Genomic DNA, 19,256 nt, shown 5'->3' on the forward strand with positions numbered 1-19,256 from the left:
AGGAGGGACTCAGAGTAGAGCCACTGCTCCTTCACATCGAGAGGGGCCAGTTGAGGAGCATCTGGTCAGGATGCCTCCTGGACTCCCTGGTGAGGTGTTCATGTCCCACCGGGAGGAGGCCCCGGGGAAAACCCAGGACACGCTGGAGGGACTATGTCCCTCGGCTGGCCTGGGAACGCCTTGGGATTCCTCTGGAGGAGCTGGTGGAAGTGGCTGGGGAGAGGGAAGTCTGGGCCTCCCTTCTGAAGCTGCTACCCCCACGACCCGACCCCGGATAAGCGGAAGAAGATGGAAGGATGGATGGTAAACTGAAATATGGTTAAAGAAGCTGCATTTAAGAAAGAACTGAATAAAACTACATGTCTGTTTGTCATCGGGGGGCCCAAAGTGGGTCCCGGAGGCCCGGCATCCTGCATGTTTTAGTTCCCTCCCTGCTGGTAGTAACAAACTCTTCAGCATGTCAATGTTCTTCTTAGAGCTTCTGATGAGCCATCATTTGATCCAGGTGAGTTAAACCAGGGAGAGACTAAAACATGCAGGATGCCGGCCCTCCAGGACCCACTTTGGGCCCCACTGGTTTATGACATGACACACAATGTAAGATGACTGAAAAAGGAAGAAAAATCAAGATGTGAATATTTTTAGATTACATTAATGTTGTAAATAGATGAATTTTGTCTTTTGTTAGGGTCTATTTGAGACTCGGATATTTAAGCTGAAGAATCCAGGAGATCTGATTGGAGTCAGTCATGAAAAGTCCAGTTTTATAGATCCATCACAGTTACCATTTCCTTTTACTTTTTAAAATATGCTGGTTTCCAGTTTGATCTCTGTCATGGTTTTCTGCTAGATGATGAGGAAGTGAACAGCAGCAGCAGCAGAGCTCTGAGGTTTTAACCCACAATAATCACATAAATACACGTGGTGGGAACATTTCATTCACTAATCAACTGAGTTTATTTTAAACCTGCAGCTACAGAGCAACACATATACAGTCATATTTTACCTGAAACTCAGTAAAACCAGGTCTGACAGCCAAACCCTTCTGTTCTCTGATTGGACAGTTGAATTTGTGATTGACATGACATTGACCAATCAGCTCTTATTTAAACTTAAATCAACTTTAGATGCACAAAGATGAAAAACTCTGATATTTTCATTTAAAAGATAGAAACATTTATTCATAACCACAAATTTTGATTAATTAGCACAACATTTATACAGAATAAATTTTTTACATGCATGTATTTCCATTTACACAAACACAAAGCAGAAATTGACATTTTATTCTCGAAGATTATAAATGTTATTAAAGCTGCAAGCAGCAGCTCAGCGCCGCTCCGGCCTGTTGGCCACCGAGGGGGTTAGTTCCCGCCCCCGTCCATCAGGCGATACGCATCGATGCGATCAGCAACAATCCCCGGCAATGCACAAAAAATCTGGTGCAGATCGGCCGATGTAGCGAGGAGATACAGCTGATGGATTAACCTAGGGGGCGCAGTGGAGTCAAATTACAATTCAATGCTATTGGGCTCCTTAGAGGTTCACAAGAGTCAATCATAAAGCGTTAAGTGGAAATCCTGTGATGCATGTATGATTTAGAGACGACCGTATGCGTTTCTCTGTCGATCTCTTTGTCATTGGTGGATTCACACTGACCCCTAACGCCCCGATGGACAGGCTGTATTTTGGTATTAATAAATGAAATTCATGAATTCAACTCTCTGAATCTTCTTCAACCTCACAGATCAAGAACTCAGCATGGAGAAGGATAATTCTCCACACTGTTCAGTTGCTGCTTTACTCATCAGGATGACATAATCAATTCATGATGCTCTGCAGCACAAACCAGGAAATAATTCATTTTCTGAATTACCTATTAAAATTTATATTTGATCTGAAAAGAAACAATCTGCTCATTAAACTTTTTTATGCTAATTTTAAGATATTATTTTAACATTTCAGCTGTTTTTCTTTGACACTTTTAAAATGAAGCAGTTTTTTATTACAACAGATAACACTAAAACAGAAAAACCTGCTGATGTTCAGCTTCTGGATCTACTGAATCTGAGAAAAACAGGAGGATCAAACTGAAGAAGTTCTGATGTTTTCATAGTTCAGAGCAGCTTCATCTTCATCATAACACACCTGAGAGAAACACAAACAATTTATTAACATCTGACATTTAAAAAAAGAGATAAATATATAAATATTTAGCATAAAAGTCAAATAAAACATTCCAACAACCTGCTTTACAGATTAGCACTTAAACCAGAATTTATCTCTTTGAAATTATGGCTAAATCCAGCAGCTGGTGTTTTAATTCAGGTAGTTTTCTGTATGATTAACTTTTCTCAGGAACTAATAAGCTACAGCTCTTCACATCATTCTGCAGATACATTTACTCAGATCACATTTCCATCCATCCATCCATTTTCTTTACACCCTTAATCCCTAATGGGGTCGGGAGGGTTGCTGGTTCCTCTCCAGATGCGTCCCGGGCAAGAGGCGGGGTTCATCCTGGACAGGTCGCCAGTCTGTCGCAGGGCCACATTTCCTTTACTCTGATATAAAACAAACTGAAAACAAATGAGGGCTGCACAGTGGTGCAGTTAGTAGAGCTGTTGCCTTGCAGCAAGAAGGTCCTGGGTTCGATTCCCGGCCGGGGATCTTTCTGCATGGAGTTTGCTTGTTCTCCCTGTGCATGGTGGGTTCTCTCCGGGTTCTCCGGCTTCCTCCCACAGTCCAAAAACATGATTGTCAGGTTAATTGGTTCCTCTAAATTCTCCCTAGGTGTGAGTGTGTGTGTGAGTGTGTTGTATGTCTTTGTGTTGCCCTGCGATAGACTGGCGACCTGTCCAGGGTGAACTCTGCCTCTCGCCCGGGACGCATCTGGAGAGGAACCAGCAACCCTCCCGACCCCATTAGGGATGAAGGGGGTAAAGAAAATGGATGGATGAAAACAAATGATTCATATTTGTTGTAAAAACTCACAGCATTTTTATCCAGATGTGTTTTCCTTCCTAAAACAGAAGAGCAAAGCTTGAGCTTTTCTAAAGATCCTTCATGTTTATCCAGTTTTCACAGTGATCTGTTGATACTCTGACCTTTAGTTCTGGCCCAAATGTTGACGATCAGAACAGCTGCTATCAGAACTGCTAAACCCACAGAACCAGAGAGGAACCTCCACCAGTCTGCTGCAGGTTCTGTTCAGAGACAAACCAGAGAAACTGGGACAACAACTTTGATTGATGGAGCATCAATTAATATAAAAACCACATGAATACAGATTATCATGAAAGACCTAAAGCTGCAGTATTTAAAGCTTCAAAACTAATGAGCTTCTTTTGTTGTTTAAAAATGTCACTAAAGTCTGGCCTTTGGGATGGTCGTGACTAAACGCGTCATTCTTACAGAGTGGAAGTCTGCCTCACCTCCCTCCTTTAAATACTGGCTGAACAACATGGCTTCTTGTTTATATCTTGAAAAAATACGCTACACTCTCAATAATAATGAACACAGATATGTTGGGACGTGGGGGCCATTCCTTGAACTTTTGAGTAATACCACTGGACACGGGTAGTGACTGACTAGCGTCTGCTCTGTGGCTCTGCTGCCTCCCTGCCAGTCAGAAAGGTTGTAGGTTGGCCTCTCGGTTGGTACACAAGTGATTTAATACACCCTGATGCACTCATTTTCAGCAGTATGCGGAGGAGCTGAATATTTTATTTAGTTATCTTACTTGTTTTAGTTGTACATATTAACCTTCCCTTTTCTTTTCTTTTATTTTCTTTCATTCTTTCTACTGTATATTTGCTGTTCTATCTTCTATTCTTAATATCTTGGGGCGGGTTGGGTCGGGGTATCACTGTTTTTGTTGTTTATTTTCTGGTTACATAAATGATAGTTGGACAGTCGTATTCTGGAATTTATTTGTAAATACAATCTTGTTTGGATTCACCCACTGATGATGACAATGTAGAAGATCCCAATGCCAGCGTCAACCCACGCCAATTAGTCATCGCAGTCTGATTGATGTTCTGGATATCATTGTATATTGATAACTGTACTGCATTTGTCGAAAACAATAAATATATATATATTTAAAAAATGTCACTAAAGAAATATTTTTATTTAAATGGTAAACCAGTAAAACTTACTTTGTTTCACATCTGGAGCATCTGAAGTGTTTGTAGTTCTTATGGTTGATGTTTCATCTGGTTCAGTTGTTACTGTGGATTCCTCAGTTTTTGGTCTTTTGTCTGGTACAGTTGTTACTGCTGATGTGGTTGTTGTTTTGTCTTTCTCTAAAAATGGAGAATAAGTCAACAATACTTCTTAGAAAAAATTGTTTCATATGATTAATATATTCACAAGACACTTTAACTTCATAATTTCTCACCCGATGGACGAGAGCTGAAGGTAAAAACCTGAACTTTATTTTCTGTCTTTACTTCACACTTCAACATGTTAAACCTTGACTGGTAAATGTAATGAGACGTCTGGAAGATGACGGCAGCAGAGCAGGAAGATGATGATTCTGTTATTTCATTGTTGTTTATACCTATAGAGTTACCCTGAAACAACCACTTCACTGAGTGTTTACATGGTTCATCTGTCACCACAGAGCAGGTTAATATAATCTTGTTCTGGTACTCATATTCTGTCACTGAGGAGGATTTGAAAGAGAAAAGCAGAGTAACCATGGTTACGTCAGTTTATGAAATCTTTATGATTCTGCTATCAGCAGGTTGTTGTCACTAAAAGCTGAAGATGAAAATATTGTATAATACTCACAGTGAACGAGAGAAAGACGAACTAAAGCATCTGGACCTGATTGACTTCCTCCTTGTTTCTTAAACTGTCTGCAGGTGTATCGACCAACATCCTCAGCTGTGACTTTCTTTACAACCAGAGAACAGTTTGCAGAAACACTCAGTCTGTCTGATCTGGTATCCTTAACCTGCCCATGATTAACTAACTCTACAACTGGTCGACCTGTTTTACTGTAGATCCAGACCGTTGTGTAACAGTTACTGTGACCATCGATCACATTTTCACAGGACAAAGTGACGTCATCTCCAGCTCTGACAGTGTAGGAGAGAAACAGATTTCTGCTCTGAGCTCCTGATGACACAAAACCAGAAATATTCACATAAGAAATATAAATAAAGCATAACTGTAGAGACATTTTATAACTTCTAGAACCAGATTATCAACAGGAAGTTGAACTCCGGTTCTTCCTTTTGAAACTACCAACATGTTGCATCGATAAAACAGTGATGTTAATGTTGAAATGAAGAGAATTTAATAAACAGTAGCTGTTCAGAGTCTGACCTGTAAACTGCAGGATGAAAAACAGAAACATTTTCCTCCACATAGGATCCTCCATGGCTCCTCTCTGCTTCATCGTCTCTCTGCTTCCTGAACCTCAGTGACAACTTGAGCTTTTAAACTTCTATGTTTTTACTTCCTGTAGTTATTCAGGTTTTAACTTCGTCATGAAAGCCGCGATGCTTCACACCACAGCTGGTGGATTAATGTAGAAATGTTTGGTCAGTTTCTGTAATCTTTATTTTGAAACCAGTATGATCTGCTGGGTTTAAGACACTGAAATGCTGCAAATTTACAACAAAATTAGATGATGAGACTCATCTAATGTAACATGATCTTATTGTGGATTAATGACAAAAATAATTGATTTAGGAAACATTGATCAAAATGTTCATATTAAGATATTAATATTTACAGAAAGGGTTAATGAAAAGTGTTTAAAGCTACAACAACCAAAGTATCTGGCGCCCCCTTGTTAAAACAGGAGGTATTTTCATGAGAATGTGGTTACAGAAGCAGCAGAGGTCTGAACGTGTTAAAAATGACTTCACTCTCTGAGGGAAACAGCAGCATCATGCATTCATTTAATGCATCTAAAGCTGTGGCTGGTAATAGATTGATGTTAAGTTTAAAACTAAATATGGTCTAAATTTCAAGATGAAAAATTTAATGGTTATCACCAAACACTTTGACAAATTATCTGTAAATTAATGATAAGGAGTTCTGCTTAACTCACCAACAGGTGGATCAGATGCCACAACTAATAAAGAATCATTTCTATAAATTAAAGACACGTCCATCTTAAATCAGCTCAATTTACTAACAAATGTCATTTAGGCTGCTTGACACATAAAAAATTATCCAAAAATAATCAAAAACGTGAGTTTTGAACCTCTTGAACAGTTTTATTTATCTACATTTTTCAGATTCTGTGGAAATCTATAACAGATCTATAACTATCCCTCATGGAGCTGAGGGAAAATTATTCTGATCACTGGATAATAAACTAACAGATGATAAACTAACAGATGATAAACTAACAGATTGACCTGCTGATTTTGATCAAAACTAATAAACCTGATACGAAGCGATGATGTAAATCTGACTCCAGGTGGCAGTAAATATTCTGTGGATGAGAATAAATGATTCTGTGTTTTTCTTCTATCTTTTTTTAGCTAGTTGCAAAGCTAAAGCTAAAGCATATGACACACTAGGAAACGCCATATTTAGGGCGCAGCTCAGATAGAGGCTAACAAAGAGAATAAAAAACTTTTGTTTTTTTGTTCTGCTAGCCCTTAAGGATAGCATGAGAAATGGACCAGCTGTATTTTGGTGTTAATAAATGAAATTCATTAATTCAACTCTTTCCACTGAAAAGTTTATTTCTGTGAACTAAAGACGACGTTTTCTGTTAGAATGTGGCTAAAGAGCTAAGAAGGTTTAAACTGCTAAAGATGAGCAGATAAAAAGTGGTTAAAACTCTGATGACAGCATCAGAGTTATTAGAGTCATACAACAAAAAATGAAACAAGCTTAAACAAGATGTTTCTCAAAATGGTTAAAACTAGCCGACCAGTTTTAACCAATAGATATTATCTAATTACAAGCCACTCAAAGCTCTCAATCTTTAAATCTGACAAATGATATTAATAACTGACTGAACTGCTGCAGGCAGAGAGACCAGCTGTGGGTCTGTTAGCACATCAGAGAAGGAAGAATGAAGTTACACATTTAAACTGTTTTATTATTTTTAATTTGGCTCTCTGAGCATGGAAACCGCTGCAGAAATATTGTTTAATTTGCATGTGATGATTTGATCAGCTGACATGTTTAAATAGAATTATAATTTATATAAAAAACAATAACTTCAGTGAATTGAAAGATGCTGCATTTTAAAAATACAGTTTTAATGGGGTTCAGTGAACATCTAACACTTGTCAGCATGAGATTATGTAAATAAACATTAAATCTGAACACAGTGAGTAAAGCAGATCTATGATCTGTAACTCTATAGAAATGTTTAGTGTCTTCCTACCTGTGAGCTGCAGGATGAGGAATAAAAAGCCTTGAATCCAAGGGAGTTGAGCCATTGTGTGTCTGTTGCTCTGACAGTCAGAACTGTCTGACTGCCTCCTGAACGCAGATGGAGCTTCTACTTCCTGATACTCACCACTTCCTCACTCTGACTGATGGAGGCTCATCGCTTTATTAGGTAAAATCATCTGGTTGGTTTCGGAGCATTTATTAATAAAATGTGAAAGATGATGAATGTGTGAAAATTATAGTTAGATATGTGTGAATCTCCCGATTAGTTTCTCACCTCCCTGATGAGGGTAAGAAGTGTAGCTGACCTCAGACCCTTTATTGGTTCTTGGTTCCACTGAACGGTTTATGTATGAAGGAAAGAGGAAGTTTTTGTCATATTTGAAGCTAATCGTTTTGACCCACATACAGATTGCACTTCAGGAAACAGTGAAAAAATCAGTTAAATAAAGTTTATTGTAGAATGAGTGGAGAGTATCTTCCTTGCCCGGGGCAGGGGACAGCTTGAGATCTGGATTTAGAGAAACGGAACTGATCCACCAGGGGGAGGTAACTGCTGGTGCTGGACCTGGTTTCAAGGGTGAGTCCCGCGTCCAGGTGGAGTTGTAACTGAAGCCAGGAGAGATTAGTCACCAGTCATGGGGATCTTTGAACCAGGGGTTTCTTTATGAAGGATCTTGGAGATGAAACCATACAACTCATAAGGCACACAGGTAACAGCCGCTGAAAATCATGAACGGCAACACTCAGGCATCGAAGGACTGGTGACAGACTCCTCTTAAACACTGGCTGATGACAGATAGGTAGCAGGTGTGAAGACTGAACACCTGGGACCGCCCTCTGGACCACACAGCTTCCTGGCTCCATCTAGTGGATAACTAGAGACAAGAAAAGCAGCCCCACAGAAACCAAAAACTCCAGCTTCCCAACAGTTTTCTTTGAGAATGTGGCTAAAGAGCTCTGAAGGTTATAACTGTTAAAAATGAGATGGTTAAAACACTGATGAAAACATGGAAACCATTTTGTTTCCTGTAAACAAAAAGGGTAGAGTGCCTTCTCCGGGTCAGGGGGGGGGGTCCTGCCTCAAGTGGAGGAGTTCAAGTATCTCGGGATCTTGTTCACGAATGGGAGAAGAAGGGAGCGGGAGATCGACAGGCGGATTGGCCCAGCGTCTGCCGTCAAGCGGGCGCTGTACCGGTCCGTCGTGGTGAAGAGAGAGTTGAGCCAAAAAGCGAAGCTCTCGATTTACCGGTTGATCTACGTTCCCACCCTCATCTATGGTCATGAGCTTTGGGTCATGACCGAAAGAACGAGATCACGGATACAAGCGGCCGAAATCGGTTTTCTCCTTAGTGTGTCTGGGCTCTCCCTTAGAGATAGGGTGAGAAGCTCAGTCATCCGGGAGGGACTCAGAGTAGAGCTGCTGCTCCTTCACGCCGAGAGGGGCCAGTTGAGGTGGCTCGGGCATCTGGTCAGGATGCCTCCTGGACTCCCTGGTGAGGTGTTCATGTCCCACCGGGAGGAGACCCCGGGGAAGACCCAGGACACGCTGGAGGGACAATGTCCCTCGGCTGGCCTGGGAACGCCTTGGGATTCCTCTGGAGGAGCTGGTGGAAGTGGCTGGGGAGAGGGAAGTCTGGGCCTCCCTTCTGAAGCTGCTACCCCCGCGACCCGACCCCGGATAAGTGGAAGAAGATAGATGGATGGATGGTAAACTGAAATATGGTTAAAGAAGCTGCATTTAAGAAAGAACTGAATAAAACTACATGTCTGTTTGTCATCGGGGGGCCCAAAGTGGGTCCCGGAGGCCCGGCATCCTGCATGTTTTAGTTCCCTCCCTGCTGGTAATAACAAACTCTTCAACATGTCAATGTTCTTCTTAGAGCTTCTGATGAGCCATCATTTGGTCCAGGTGAGTTAAACCAGGGAGAGACTAAAACATGCAGGATGCCGGCCCTCCAGGACCCACTTTGGGCCCCACTGATTTATGACATGACACACAGTGTAAGATGACTGAAAAAAGGAAGAAAAATCAAGATGTGAATATTTTTAGATTACATTAACGTTGTAAATAGATGAATTTTGTCTTTTGTTAGGGTCTATTTGAGACTCAGATATTTAAGCTGAAGAATCCAGGAGATCAGATTGGAGTCAGTCATGAAAAGTCCAGTTTTATAGATCCATCACACACTGTTAGACTTTTTATTGTAATTTTACAATAACTTACTGGCAACACTGTTGCCAGTAAGTTACTGTAGAATGGTAATTACAGTAACTTACTGGCAACAGTGTTGCCAGTAAGTTGCCAGCAAGGTACTGTAATTACCATTCTACAGTAACTTACTGGCAACAGTGTTGCCAGTAAGTTGCCAGCAAGGTACTGTAATCACCATTCTACAGTAACTTACTGGCGACTTACTGGCAACAGTGTTGCCAGTAAGTTACTGTAATCACCATTCTACAGTAACTTACTGGTAACTTACTGGCAACAGTGTTGCCAGTAAGTTACTGTAATTGACATTCTACAGTACCTTACTGGCAACAGTGTTGCCAGTAAGGTACTGTAATTACCATTCCACAGTACCTTTACTGTTATGATATTTCACAGTTAATTTTTACTGTGAGTGTGATTTACAGTTATGACTGCTTTACTGTAAATGTAGTTTATAGCATAAAACTGTAAATGTATTTTATAGTAAAGCTGGTCTACTGTAAACTTGTTTCACAACATAATGTCAGTTTTACTGTAAATTAAAGTTTACATTTTTTAATACAAGAATATTTTACCATAAACCGAAAAATTTCATAAAAGAAATTTTAGTCCAAGTACTGTGAATAAAAACAGGTATTTATTTTCAGCAGATTTGTTGAAATAAAATCCATTTATATATTCACAATGTCATAAAGAACAATGTCACAATACAATATAATGTGCTATAAAACAACAAAACCATAGAACACACTACAGGTCATGTCAATATTTTTATGGCACATGTATGTAGCAACATGAACATGTGTGCATCAAGTACCAGCCATAAATTATTAAAAGACTGACTTTTAAAAAATATATAGAATATACTTCATTTAAAAAACCAGCAGAGGCTGCATTGTCAGAAAACAGTAGCTTAAATGTGCTCTGTTACACAATACATCACAATAACAGTGCAAGTGCGATAATGTACTATATGGTAGACATTCATATCAATAAATATTGTTATATCAGATGCATTTCCTACATCAAAAGAACTTTTATTCCATTCGTCAAACAAAATCAGTGAGATCCATCTTGTGGAAGCTGAACTGTAAAGAATAAGACAGACAATGTGGGAAGTCATGAGATGGTCAGGAAGTTATCTACATTTTCAAATCAACAGGAAGGCTGACAAATTAAGCTGACTGACAATGTCCAAATGCATAAAATCATTGGCATAAAGCAGCATTAAGTTGATAATTTCTTTTAAAAAAAAATCAATTACACTGAAGTGATAATAGAAGCTGCATAAAGAATGAGCAGGACTGGCTTCACTTCAGGTTTTTGGATTGTTTATGGCAAAAGCAGTCAGTCAGTCTTCACTAATTCAAACGATTGCGTACTGCATTGAGACCCTGCAAATGTCCCCAAGGAGACGATGAAATACAACATGTCATAACAATCTTTTCAGTCATTTTGTTGGTGCTGACGGATTACTGCAAAGGTGTGCCTAATAAACTGAAAACTGCATAATATTAAAAAAAAACACCTCAATTAAACGACTACACACTTATACATTTCTGTGATTTAGTAAGAGATGCAGCGACATCCACTTTTTACCACGGACACAGAAAAGATGCAGGCTACTCTAAAGGGCTATTGTGTAGGAATCACATGCCATTTATAAATAATCATTAAAATCATATTAAAAAGCCTAAAGTAAAGTCAGAACATGCAAGATAGGAGGAAAAGACAATAAAATAATAAACATTTGGTAAAATGCTTACCTAGTTGGAAGTCCTCCATTCAAATTCAGCGAGTCGTTGAAGGAAGGTGTTGATCCGGGAGTTGACACTGACTACTTTCCTCTTGACAAGACTTCCCGTCTTGCAGCTTGTACTGACTTTGGCTGTGCATTTGGTACCAACATCTGGATTGATCCTCACAAAAATCTTTTAACAGAAATAAAATATATTAATTGTATTTTTTAAATGAAGACATACAATACAGCAATCAGCTATGGTTCTTCATCATCAGACAAACTGTCATTAAATTTAATTCATAAATGGCTTGGTGTAAAGTACTTACCGTTGTATCATCTCCAGCGTGGTGGATGCTGACTCCTGATACTCCAGATTGAAGTCATAATATGACCCAAAAAGACAGCAAGGACACTGGCAAAGTCATGTAGTTGCTCAGGCTTGAAAAATACCTTCTCCTCCATACTGACCATCCACCAGGTTGCAGACATCAAGCTATTTCCTAAAATAGACAAACCCTTGTCAGGCTAACGCTAGTGAGTAAAAGTACAGACTACCATAACTATTACATACATTGCTACAAAAAATTATAGTGATAGAAAATATTCCTCTTACCAAGCATGATTACCCTTGGTGTTGTAGGTAAGGTCATTTCCATCTCAACAGACATCTTGGTGGAAGATACCTTTGAAACATAAAAGGAAAACTCTTAAATATGAATTACTGGTAGTAATTTATATTTAAAGGGCCAGTTCACCCAGATTACAACAGGTTTTGAGAACCTCACCCCGGAGACTAGACTAGACTTTACCCCTACATCCTGCTACCACTCTGAAACAGCGGATGTGAATGACAGTTTGTGAGGCTAAATGAATTTTTTAAAGCATTACATTCCACAAATACAGTATCTGAATGGCTAAGTACAATATGGGTTAACAAAATGTTTGTAATTTGGGTGAATTGATCCCTTTAACAAATTAATTGAACAATTCTGATTTAAGATGTGTGTTTTAAGTTAAGAGTCGATATAAAATTACATCAACCAAGATGAAGATTGAGTCCTCTTTTCTTCTAAATGTTTTATTTTTCTCTGACGGAAGTAGGACATTGCTCTATTCCACAACGAAACCGATAATTAGCTGTGTGTTGATGTTTCTTCACATGACTACAAAATTCTCTAAATTCTGAAGTACAAATGCTGCAGAATTTACACCTGTACATAGTTGCACCTGTTAGTACTGACTTAACTTAAAATTTGCAAGAGCATGGTTTAAACAGGTGAACAGTCCTTATATGGAACCAGGGTTGGAAATTAACTTTTTTGTCCACCTGCCACTGTGGCTGAACCAACTCAAAAAATAACAGAAACCACTTGAATGTTTTCCACCTTTGTCCTCATTTACAGACTCTTGTACACTATGTTGGAGATGTAATGGTACTTTAGCAGGCTAACTAGCTGTAGCAAGCTCAAAGTTATAGATTAGGTTAGCTGCTCCTCTAAATTTCCAGATTATTTTGTGGCTTCAAATATGTTTGAAGAGCTGTCTTTTTACCTGTTGTCTTGTGTAACCCTCTTGTTGTTTGTCACCTAATGTGTTATGAACAGAAATAATGTGACTCCACACAACTGGTCCACAGCTCCACCAGCGCTCCTCAGAACTCTGGGTTTTTTTTATTTATTTTCAGATGTGATCGTATAGATTTTTTTTTTTTTTAAATAACACAGTCAAACAGTAAAATAACTGACAATAACCGACCATAGCAATAAAGCAACTGCCATAGCAGCCGACAGTCGCCAGCCACATTCACAAAATGATCCACCTACTTATTTATTCATTTATTCTCCTATATATACATATATATATACATATTGAACTCACCTAATGTGTTATGAACAGAAATAATGTGACTCCACACAACTGGTCCACAGCTCCACCAGCGCTCCTCAGAACTCTGATGGGGGAAGCCAAGAGAGCGCCTGAAGGACCCGTTGCGTGCAGTCACTCATCACACCACTAGGTGGCTCAAACACATAAATTGAAAATCCCAAACACATACACACTATTATTATTATTATTATTTTGAGCAAAATTCAAATACACACTCATACACAATTTTCTCTCTGTTACACCCACCCCTGCTGAATTTTGACCAAAATGGTTAAAGTGCAGAATTATCACCATAACGGGAAATAAATAAATGAATAAATAAATTACATGAATTGGCTGTCATGGATATACAAAGTCCAACTGAAATAGTATCCTTTACAAAGGATGAAGTGGCAAGAAAATGGTGCCTTATTCCTTGCCAGCTCCCAGAAGCAGGATGCAGCCTACATCCCACATAATCCATGCCCAAAAAGTAAAAGGGGTCCCTAAACCTGGACCTGTACCAACAGTGGTGATATACATTACAAAAATAAATACATAAACTCAGAACAAGGAAAAAGTCAGATTACAAAAGAATCTATTACTACTAATGTCTCTGCTGGAACATTTGAAACACTGAATTAGAAACCCGGTCAAAAAGCTGACTAGCATCATCATTAGTAACTATGTTGGTCATCACCTGGATCAGTCTATTGACAGGCTTGACTATCCTACCAACACGAGTTCTGACTGTGTAAGTAGTGGTATGCTCAGTGTCAGTAACAGACTGAGCAACTAGTGAAGTGTGTGGACAAACACTCTGTGTGTCAACTGAAGCATTGTCACAGTCCATCTCACTAGGAGGCAACAGAGATTCCTCGTCTGCCTGTGCTGCAGAGACAACATCCCCCTCAGAGTCATTCACAGGAGCAACATCAAGGGGCTCATCAGATAGGGAGCTGACCCAGTCTTGTGTTCTGATTCTTGATTCACTTTTCTGAATGACTGATTCCAGAACATCTGAAATAGAGTTAATGTCAGAGCTTCCAGGTGTGACGGCAGTGGAGTCAATAAGTTGACTGGATGTATCAACAGGCAAGAAGTTCACTAGCATCAAAAGGTTACGATGCACAACTCGAATTTGACCAGTGGTGGGGTGTTTTATTTGATATGTGTAAGTTGTAGGGTTCATGCCCACAACTGTGTACACTGTAGACTCCCAGCGGTCAGCAGTTTTGCGTTTGCCTCGTTCACGCTTGTTTGACACTAAAACACGGTCACCGACCCCAATAGATTTCCCTTTTATTTGGCGATTGTAGAGACCAGCCTGTCGATCTTGTTCCTTGTTTGCATGATTTTGAGCTATGACCATAGCATCTTGAAGATCTTTAGTTAGGGACAGTACATATTTGTCATATCCACCAATTTCAGGATCTTGAAGAATGTTCTTAAAAAGCACATCAACAGGGAGGCGTGGCACTCTCCCATACATCAAATAAAAAGGGGCATAACCTGTGGTTTCATTGACTGTGCAGTTGTACATGAAAGTCAATGTCTGAAGTTGTTTTGGCCAATTCTGTTTTGCATCTGGTGCAAGTGCTCTTATCATGTTTCCCAGTGTTCTGTTGAAGCGTTCCACACTGCCGTTACCCATTGGATGGTAAGGAGTCGTATGAGATTTTCTCACACCAGCAACTTTCAACAGTTCGCTTATGAGTTGACTTTCAAAGGATGGGCCTTGGTCAGAATGGATTCTCTCAGGAAAACCATAAATGCAAAAGTACTTGTCCCAAAGCTGCCTCGCCACTTGTTTTGCAGATTGGTCACGGCAAGGAAAGGCCTGAGCGAGCCGTGTGAAATGGTCAGTTACAACCAGCACATCAATGGACCTGTTGTTAGAATCCTCTGCTGTCCAAAAGTCTATACACACAATCTCCAGTGGTGCAGATGTTTTTATACTCTCAAGAGGTGCTCGACCATCTGGATCAGGGGACTTTGCGATGACACATCTGGGACACTGGCTAACCTCTTTGACATCACGGTCAATATGGGGCCAGAAGAACCTCTGACGAGCAATAGCCAAACTTCTGAACTGCCCTTGATGACCAGCATTGTCATGTATCCCTTTGAGAACATCAGACTTGAGAGAATCAGGGACCACAAATTGGTGGCGTCTCTTACGGGTAATTTGGTCTTTAGACAGTCTATAGAGGATGTCATTGGACACTGCAAACTTCTCCCAGTGTTTGAGGTATTTGATGACCATTGTTTGTTCATTCGATCTTTCTCTTCTTGACGGACGACGGCCACGATTAACATAGTATAACACTCTTGATAACACAGGATCGTTATGCTGTTTTTCTCTCAATACAGTTTCTGAAAACACAGGTTGATCGTCTTGAGATGGAAGGATCAGTTGAGGCAGATGTTCAAGGGTGTCAATAGCTCGTACTCTAGCAGCAGACTCCCATTCACTGTGTGTCTCAAGAAGAGCATGAACATCATCTTTTGTGACAGACTGAAACTTTGTGCTGTCAGGTAAGTTCAACACATTGGAGTCCTCGTCTTTGGTATTTGACTGTCTGAAGGCCTCTTGTACTGAACCAGGTGAAACAGGGAGGGCCTCATTAAGTAGCTGGCTGTATGGGCTCTGCAACAGCCTTTTTCCCACGGCAGATTTGACGAAGGGATGGCGACTTAAGGCATCTGCCACCACATTTTTAGAGCCAGGGATATATTTAATATCAAAAACGTAAGAAGCCAGCTTTGCCACCCATCGCTGTTCACAGGCATCTAGGCGTGGCTTTGTGAGAATGTGGGTGAGTGGGTTGTTATCTGTCCACACTGTAAATGCATGTCCTTTCAGCCAGTGGCTAAATTTGTCACACACTGACCATTTCAGTGCTAAAAACTCGAGACGGTGGGCTGGATATTTCTTTTGAGCACGTGTGAGAGACTTGCTAGCAAATGCTATTGGACGAGCCACACTTTCGCCCTCCTGAACTTGTGAGAGGACTGCACCCAAACCGTCTAGTGATGCATCGGTAGACAGGACAAATGGACGGTTAAAGTCTGGGTGGGCCAGAATTACTGAATTAACCAAGGCTGCCTTAAGCTCCATGAATGCAGAGAGCTGCTCGTCTGTCCAATCAGCTGGAGTCAGTTTGCGGAACTGGAGTTTTCGCTTGGTGGGTGTCTTTGGTTTTGCGTTTCTGTTTTGCACCAGCCAGTAGGTCAAACAGTGGTCTGGCTATCGCAGAATAGTTTGGGATGAAATGTTGGTAGTAGTTAACCATGCCGAGAAATGATCGAATGCGTGAATGTGATGGAGTGATACCATCTGGCTCCATGAGATCTGTAGTGAGCATATTGCTGATGGACTCAACTTTAGAAGGATCTGTAGAAACACCAGATTTGTCAATTATGTGACCAAGAAACTTCACAGATCTTCTCAGCAGCCAACATTTCTTAGGAGCCAGTTTGAGATTGTGGTACCGGAGACGACTGAACACCATCTCTAACCTCTCGAGAGCGACTTCCTCAGATGGTCCAAACACCAGCAAATCATCGAGGTAACATAGTAGGCTGAGAAAGTTCTGGTCACCAAATATTGAGGCCATCATCCTCATAAAGCTGGCTGGGCTGTTGCACAGGCCTTGGGGAAATCTGTTGTATTCATACAACCCCATGGGTGTTGTAAAGGCGGAGTATTTGCGGTCATCTTCATGGAGTGGCATGTTGTAAAAACCAGATGTGAGGTCCATTGTACTAAAGAACATGTTTCCTCCCAAGGCAGCCAAGCAGTCAGCCTGATGTGGTAGGGATGAGCATCCTTCAGGGTCCGTCTGTTGAGCCATCTAAAGTCTGTGCAGATCCTTAAGTCACCGTTCTTTTTCCAAACTAGGACAAGAGGTGAGGCAAATTCACTCGTTGATTTTCGTATAATTTCTTTCTCCTCCATCTCATTCAGAACTTGACGGAGTTTCTGGTACTCAGCAGGAGGCACGCGGCGATAGGGCAGCCGAAAGGGTCTCTCATCAGTGAGCCGGATCCTGTGAACAAATTCTTTCGCCTCGCCACAGTCTAAGTGGTGGCGGGAGAAGACATCCTTGTAATTGATCACTAGATCTGCTAGCTTCCTCCGCCAATCATCTGATACATCACAAGACTGTAGGTCCAGATCCCCCAGACCAGCACTTCTCAGTCTTTCCTGTATATTGTCATTGTTTTCTACTGCAGAATCAACATCAGTGGATTTGACAGAGGTGGCCTGATATGAGCATGTTACATCTTGTATATCTAGGTCCTCCATAGCAAGACAGGTGTATATATCAGCCAGTCTAGCATTCTTACGTATGGTGACAGAACCACTGGAAGCATTTAAAATCTTGAGAGGGACTAACCTGTCTCCCCAGAGTGATATCACAGCTCTCGCCACCAAAATGCCACGGGGAGCGGAATGTGACGATGTGGGCTCAGACATCACAGTTAGACCAGGTGATAATTTTGTGCCCTTGGGAAGTTTGCCCCATACAAGATATTCAGTGCCAGCCTCCAGAGTAACAGCTGTGTTACATCTCACTGTGCCAACTTTGTCTAGGACATTCTCACCAGACCAACGGTCCAGGCCAGCAAGAAGGGAGAGGAACTCCTCGAGTTCTGGGAGACCTTTGTGAGGTGTAGAAACTGCTGCCCAGTAGGAGGAGTCTTTCTTTAACAAGTGCAATAGTTGCCTGATGACATTGGAGCCCAGAAGCAGATCAGTCTGTTGGTTTCACTACAAAGGTGGGGACCGACAACTGGCATCCATAGATCTCCATATTCAGATCCACTATCGAGGTCGGTCTTACTCTGGAACCACCACATCCCACAAATACAATGTCGGTAGCCTCCTGGTGAGAGATTACAACACCAGAATTAATCAGTGACTGTAGGGCTACGTCTCGAGCATGCCATCGAGCCGCTGTCTAGCATGGCACCAAGAATTAATTTGTCATTAACTTTGACATTTGTGTAAAATAAACTGTCACTTCTTTTTACTTTTGTGTTTCTTGCATAATAATATTCTCAGACTCATTTAGTCTTTGAATATTTTGGTACAGTTCAGCAGCGTCAAGTATGTGGGAGGAATCACTTTGACCCATGCGGTCTCCCTCCAGGCACAGGTCGCTTAGTTTCCCTGCACATTTTCTGTTGGGACAGCTCTATTTGGACAAGAGCGCCTTGTGTGGTCAGGGCTGAAGCATGTGAAACAAAGGCGGTCTGAACGGCAGTGGGCTTCTGTGGTGTGTTTGTCATCATTGCATATACGACAGTTTATAACAGGTCTGGCTCGACCCCATGCGCGCTTGTTGCGAGCAGATGATACCTGGCCACCAACCTGAATTTTATCAAGGACCTGCCTGAGCATAGACATCATCTCTCCAAGCATGGCACCTTCTTGGGGGAGCCTGAGCTGCTGACTTTGTGGGACTGAAGCAAAAGGTTGGTACTGCACTTGTGAGAACTGGCTGTGCTGCTTTGCAGATTGTAGAGCAGGAGGGAAAGACTGTGGAGAAGGGGAATCTAATGTAGTGGCCAACTGCTGGTTCTGTACCATCACAGGGGAACACAAATTTGGTGGGGCCTCAGAACCAGGCTGTACATTATAAGAGGACAAAACATTATTTGATCTTTGTGCACCACCATGGACTTGGGATTCAATGTGTGTTTCACAGCAGAACAGTGGGGCTGCAGATGGTTTGTGGATTGGTATTTTGATCCTGGACACACGCTCTCTCTGGTGCTCATCTAGCCTCACCTGAATGTCTTTTGAGGTCCATTCATGTATTTGCTTGTACTTGAATACTGAAGCCAGTTCTGCATCAGGGCAGTGTTTACAAACATTTTAGAAATTTCACTGCTCATATCATCAGTTTGTTTCCCTTGACGCTTTAAACCTTCTTCAGCCATTTCTGCAGCTTTGTTGAGGCGAATCCAGTAGTCAAAGGCGTCCTCTTTTTGAAATGGCAGTGTGGAGTAGAAGTCTTGCAGCGGCAGACAGGAGGATGTGTGACTGAA

The 19,256-nt window shown here is 41.1% G+C and overlaps 2 protein-coding genes across 2 annotated transcripts in view; both read right to left on the reverse strand.

Moving 5' to 3' along the window:
* Positions 1-1,287: 1,287 nt before the first annotated feature.
* Positions 1,288-19,256, reverse strand: part of LOC122825841 — a 42,486-nt gene continuing 24,517 nt past the window's right edge. The window contains exons 16-17 of the mRNA XM_044107425.1: positions 2,036-2,148; positions 1,288-1,488 (exon numbers count right to left, since the gene is read on the reverse strand). Coding sequence (XP_043963360.1) covers positions 2,086-2,148 — 63 coding nt within the window. The 3' untranslated portion in view covers positions 1,288-1,488; positions 2,036-2,085. The remainder of the gene's footprint in view (positions 1,489-2,035; positions 2,149-19,256) is intronic.
* Positions 12,889-15,210, reverse strand: LOC122825455. Its single transcript, XM_044106881.1, has 2 exons — positions 13,209-15,210; positions 12,889-12,916 (listed from the first exon to the last, which is right to left on the reverse strand). Exon 1 carries the CDS (start codon positions 14,848-14,850, stop codon positions 13,804-13,806), a length of 1,047 nt encoding a protein of 348 aa, XP_043962816.1. The 5' UTR covers positions 14,851-15,210; the 3' UTR covers positions 12,889-12,916; positions 13,209-13,803.

Source organism: Gambusia affinis, linkage group LG22 (genome assembly GCF_019740435.1).
Source record: "Gambusia affinis linkage group LG22, SWU_Gaff_1.0, whole genome shotgun sequence".
Lineage (NCBI taxonomy): Eukaryota > Metazoa > Chordata > Actinopteri > Cyprinodontiformes > Poeciliidae > Gambusia > Gambusia affinis.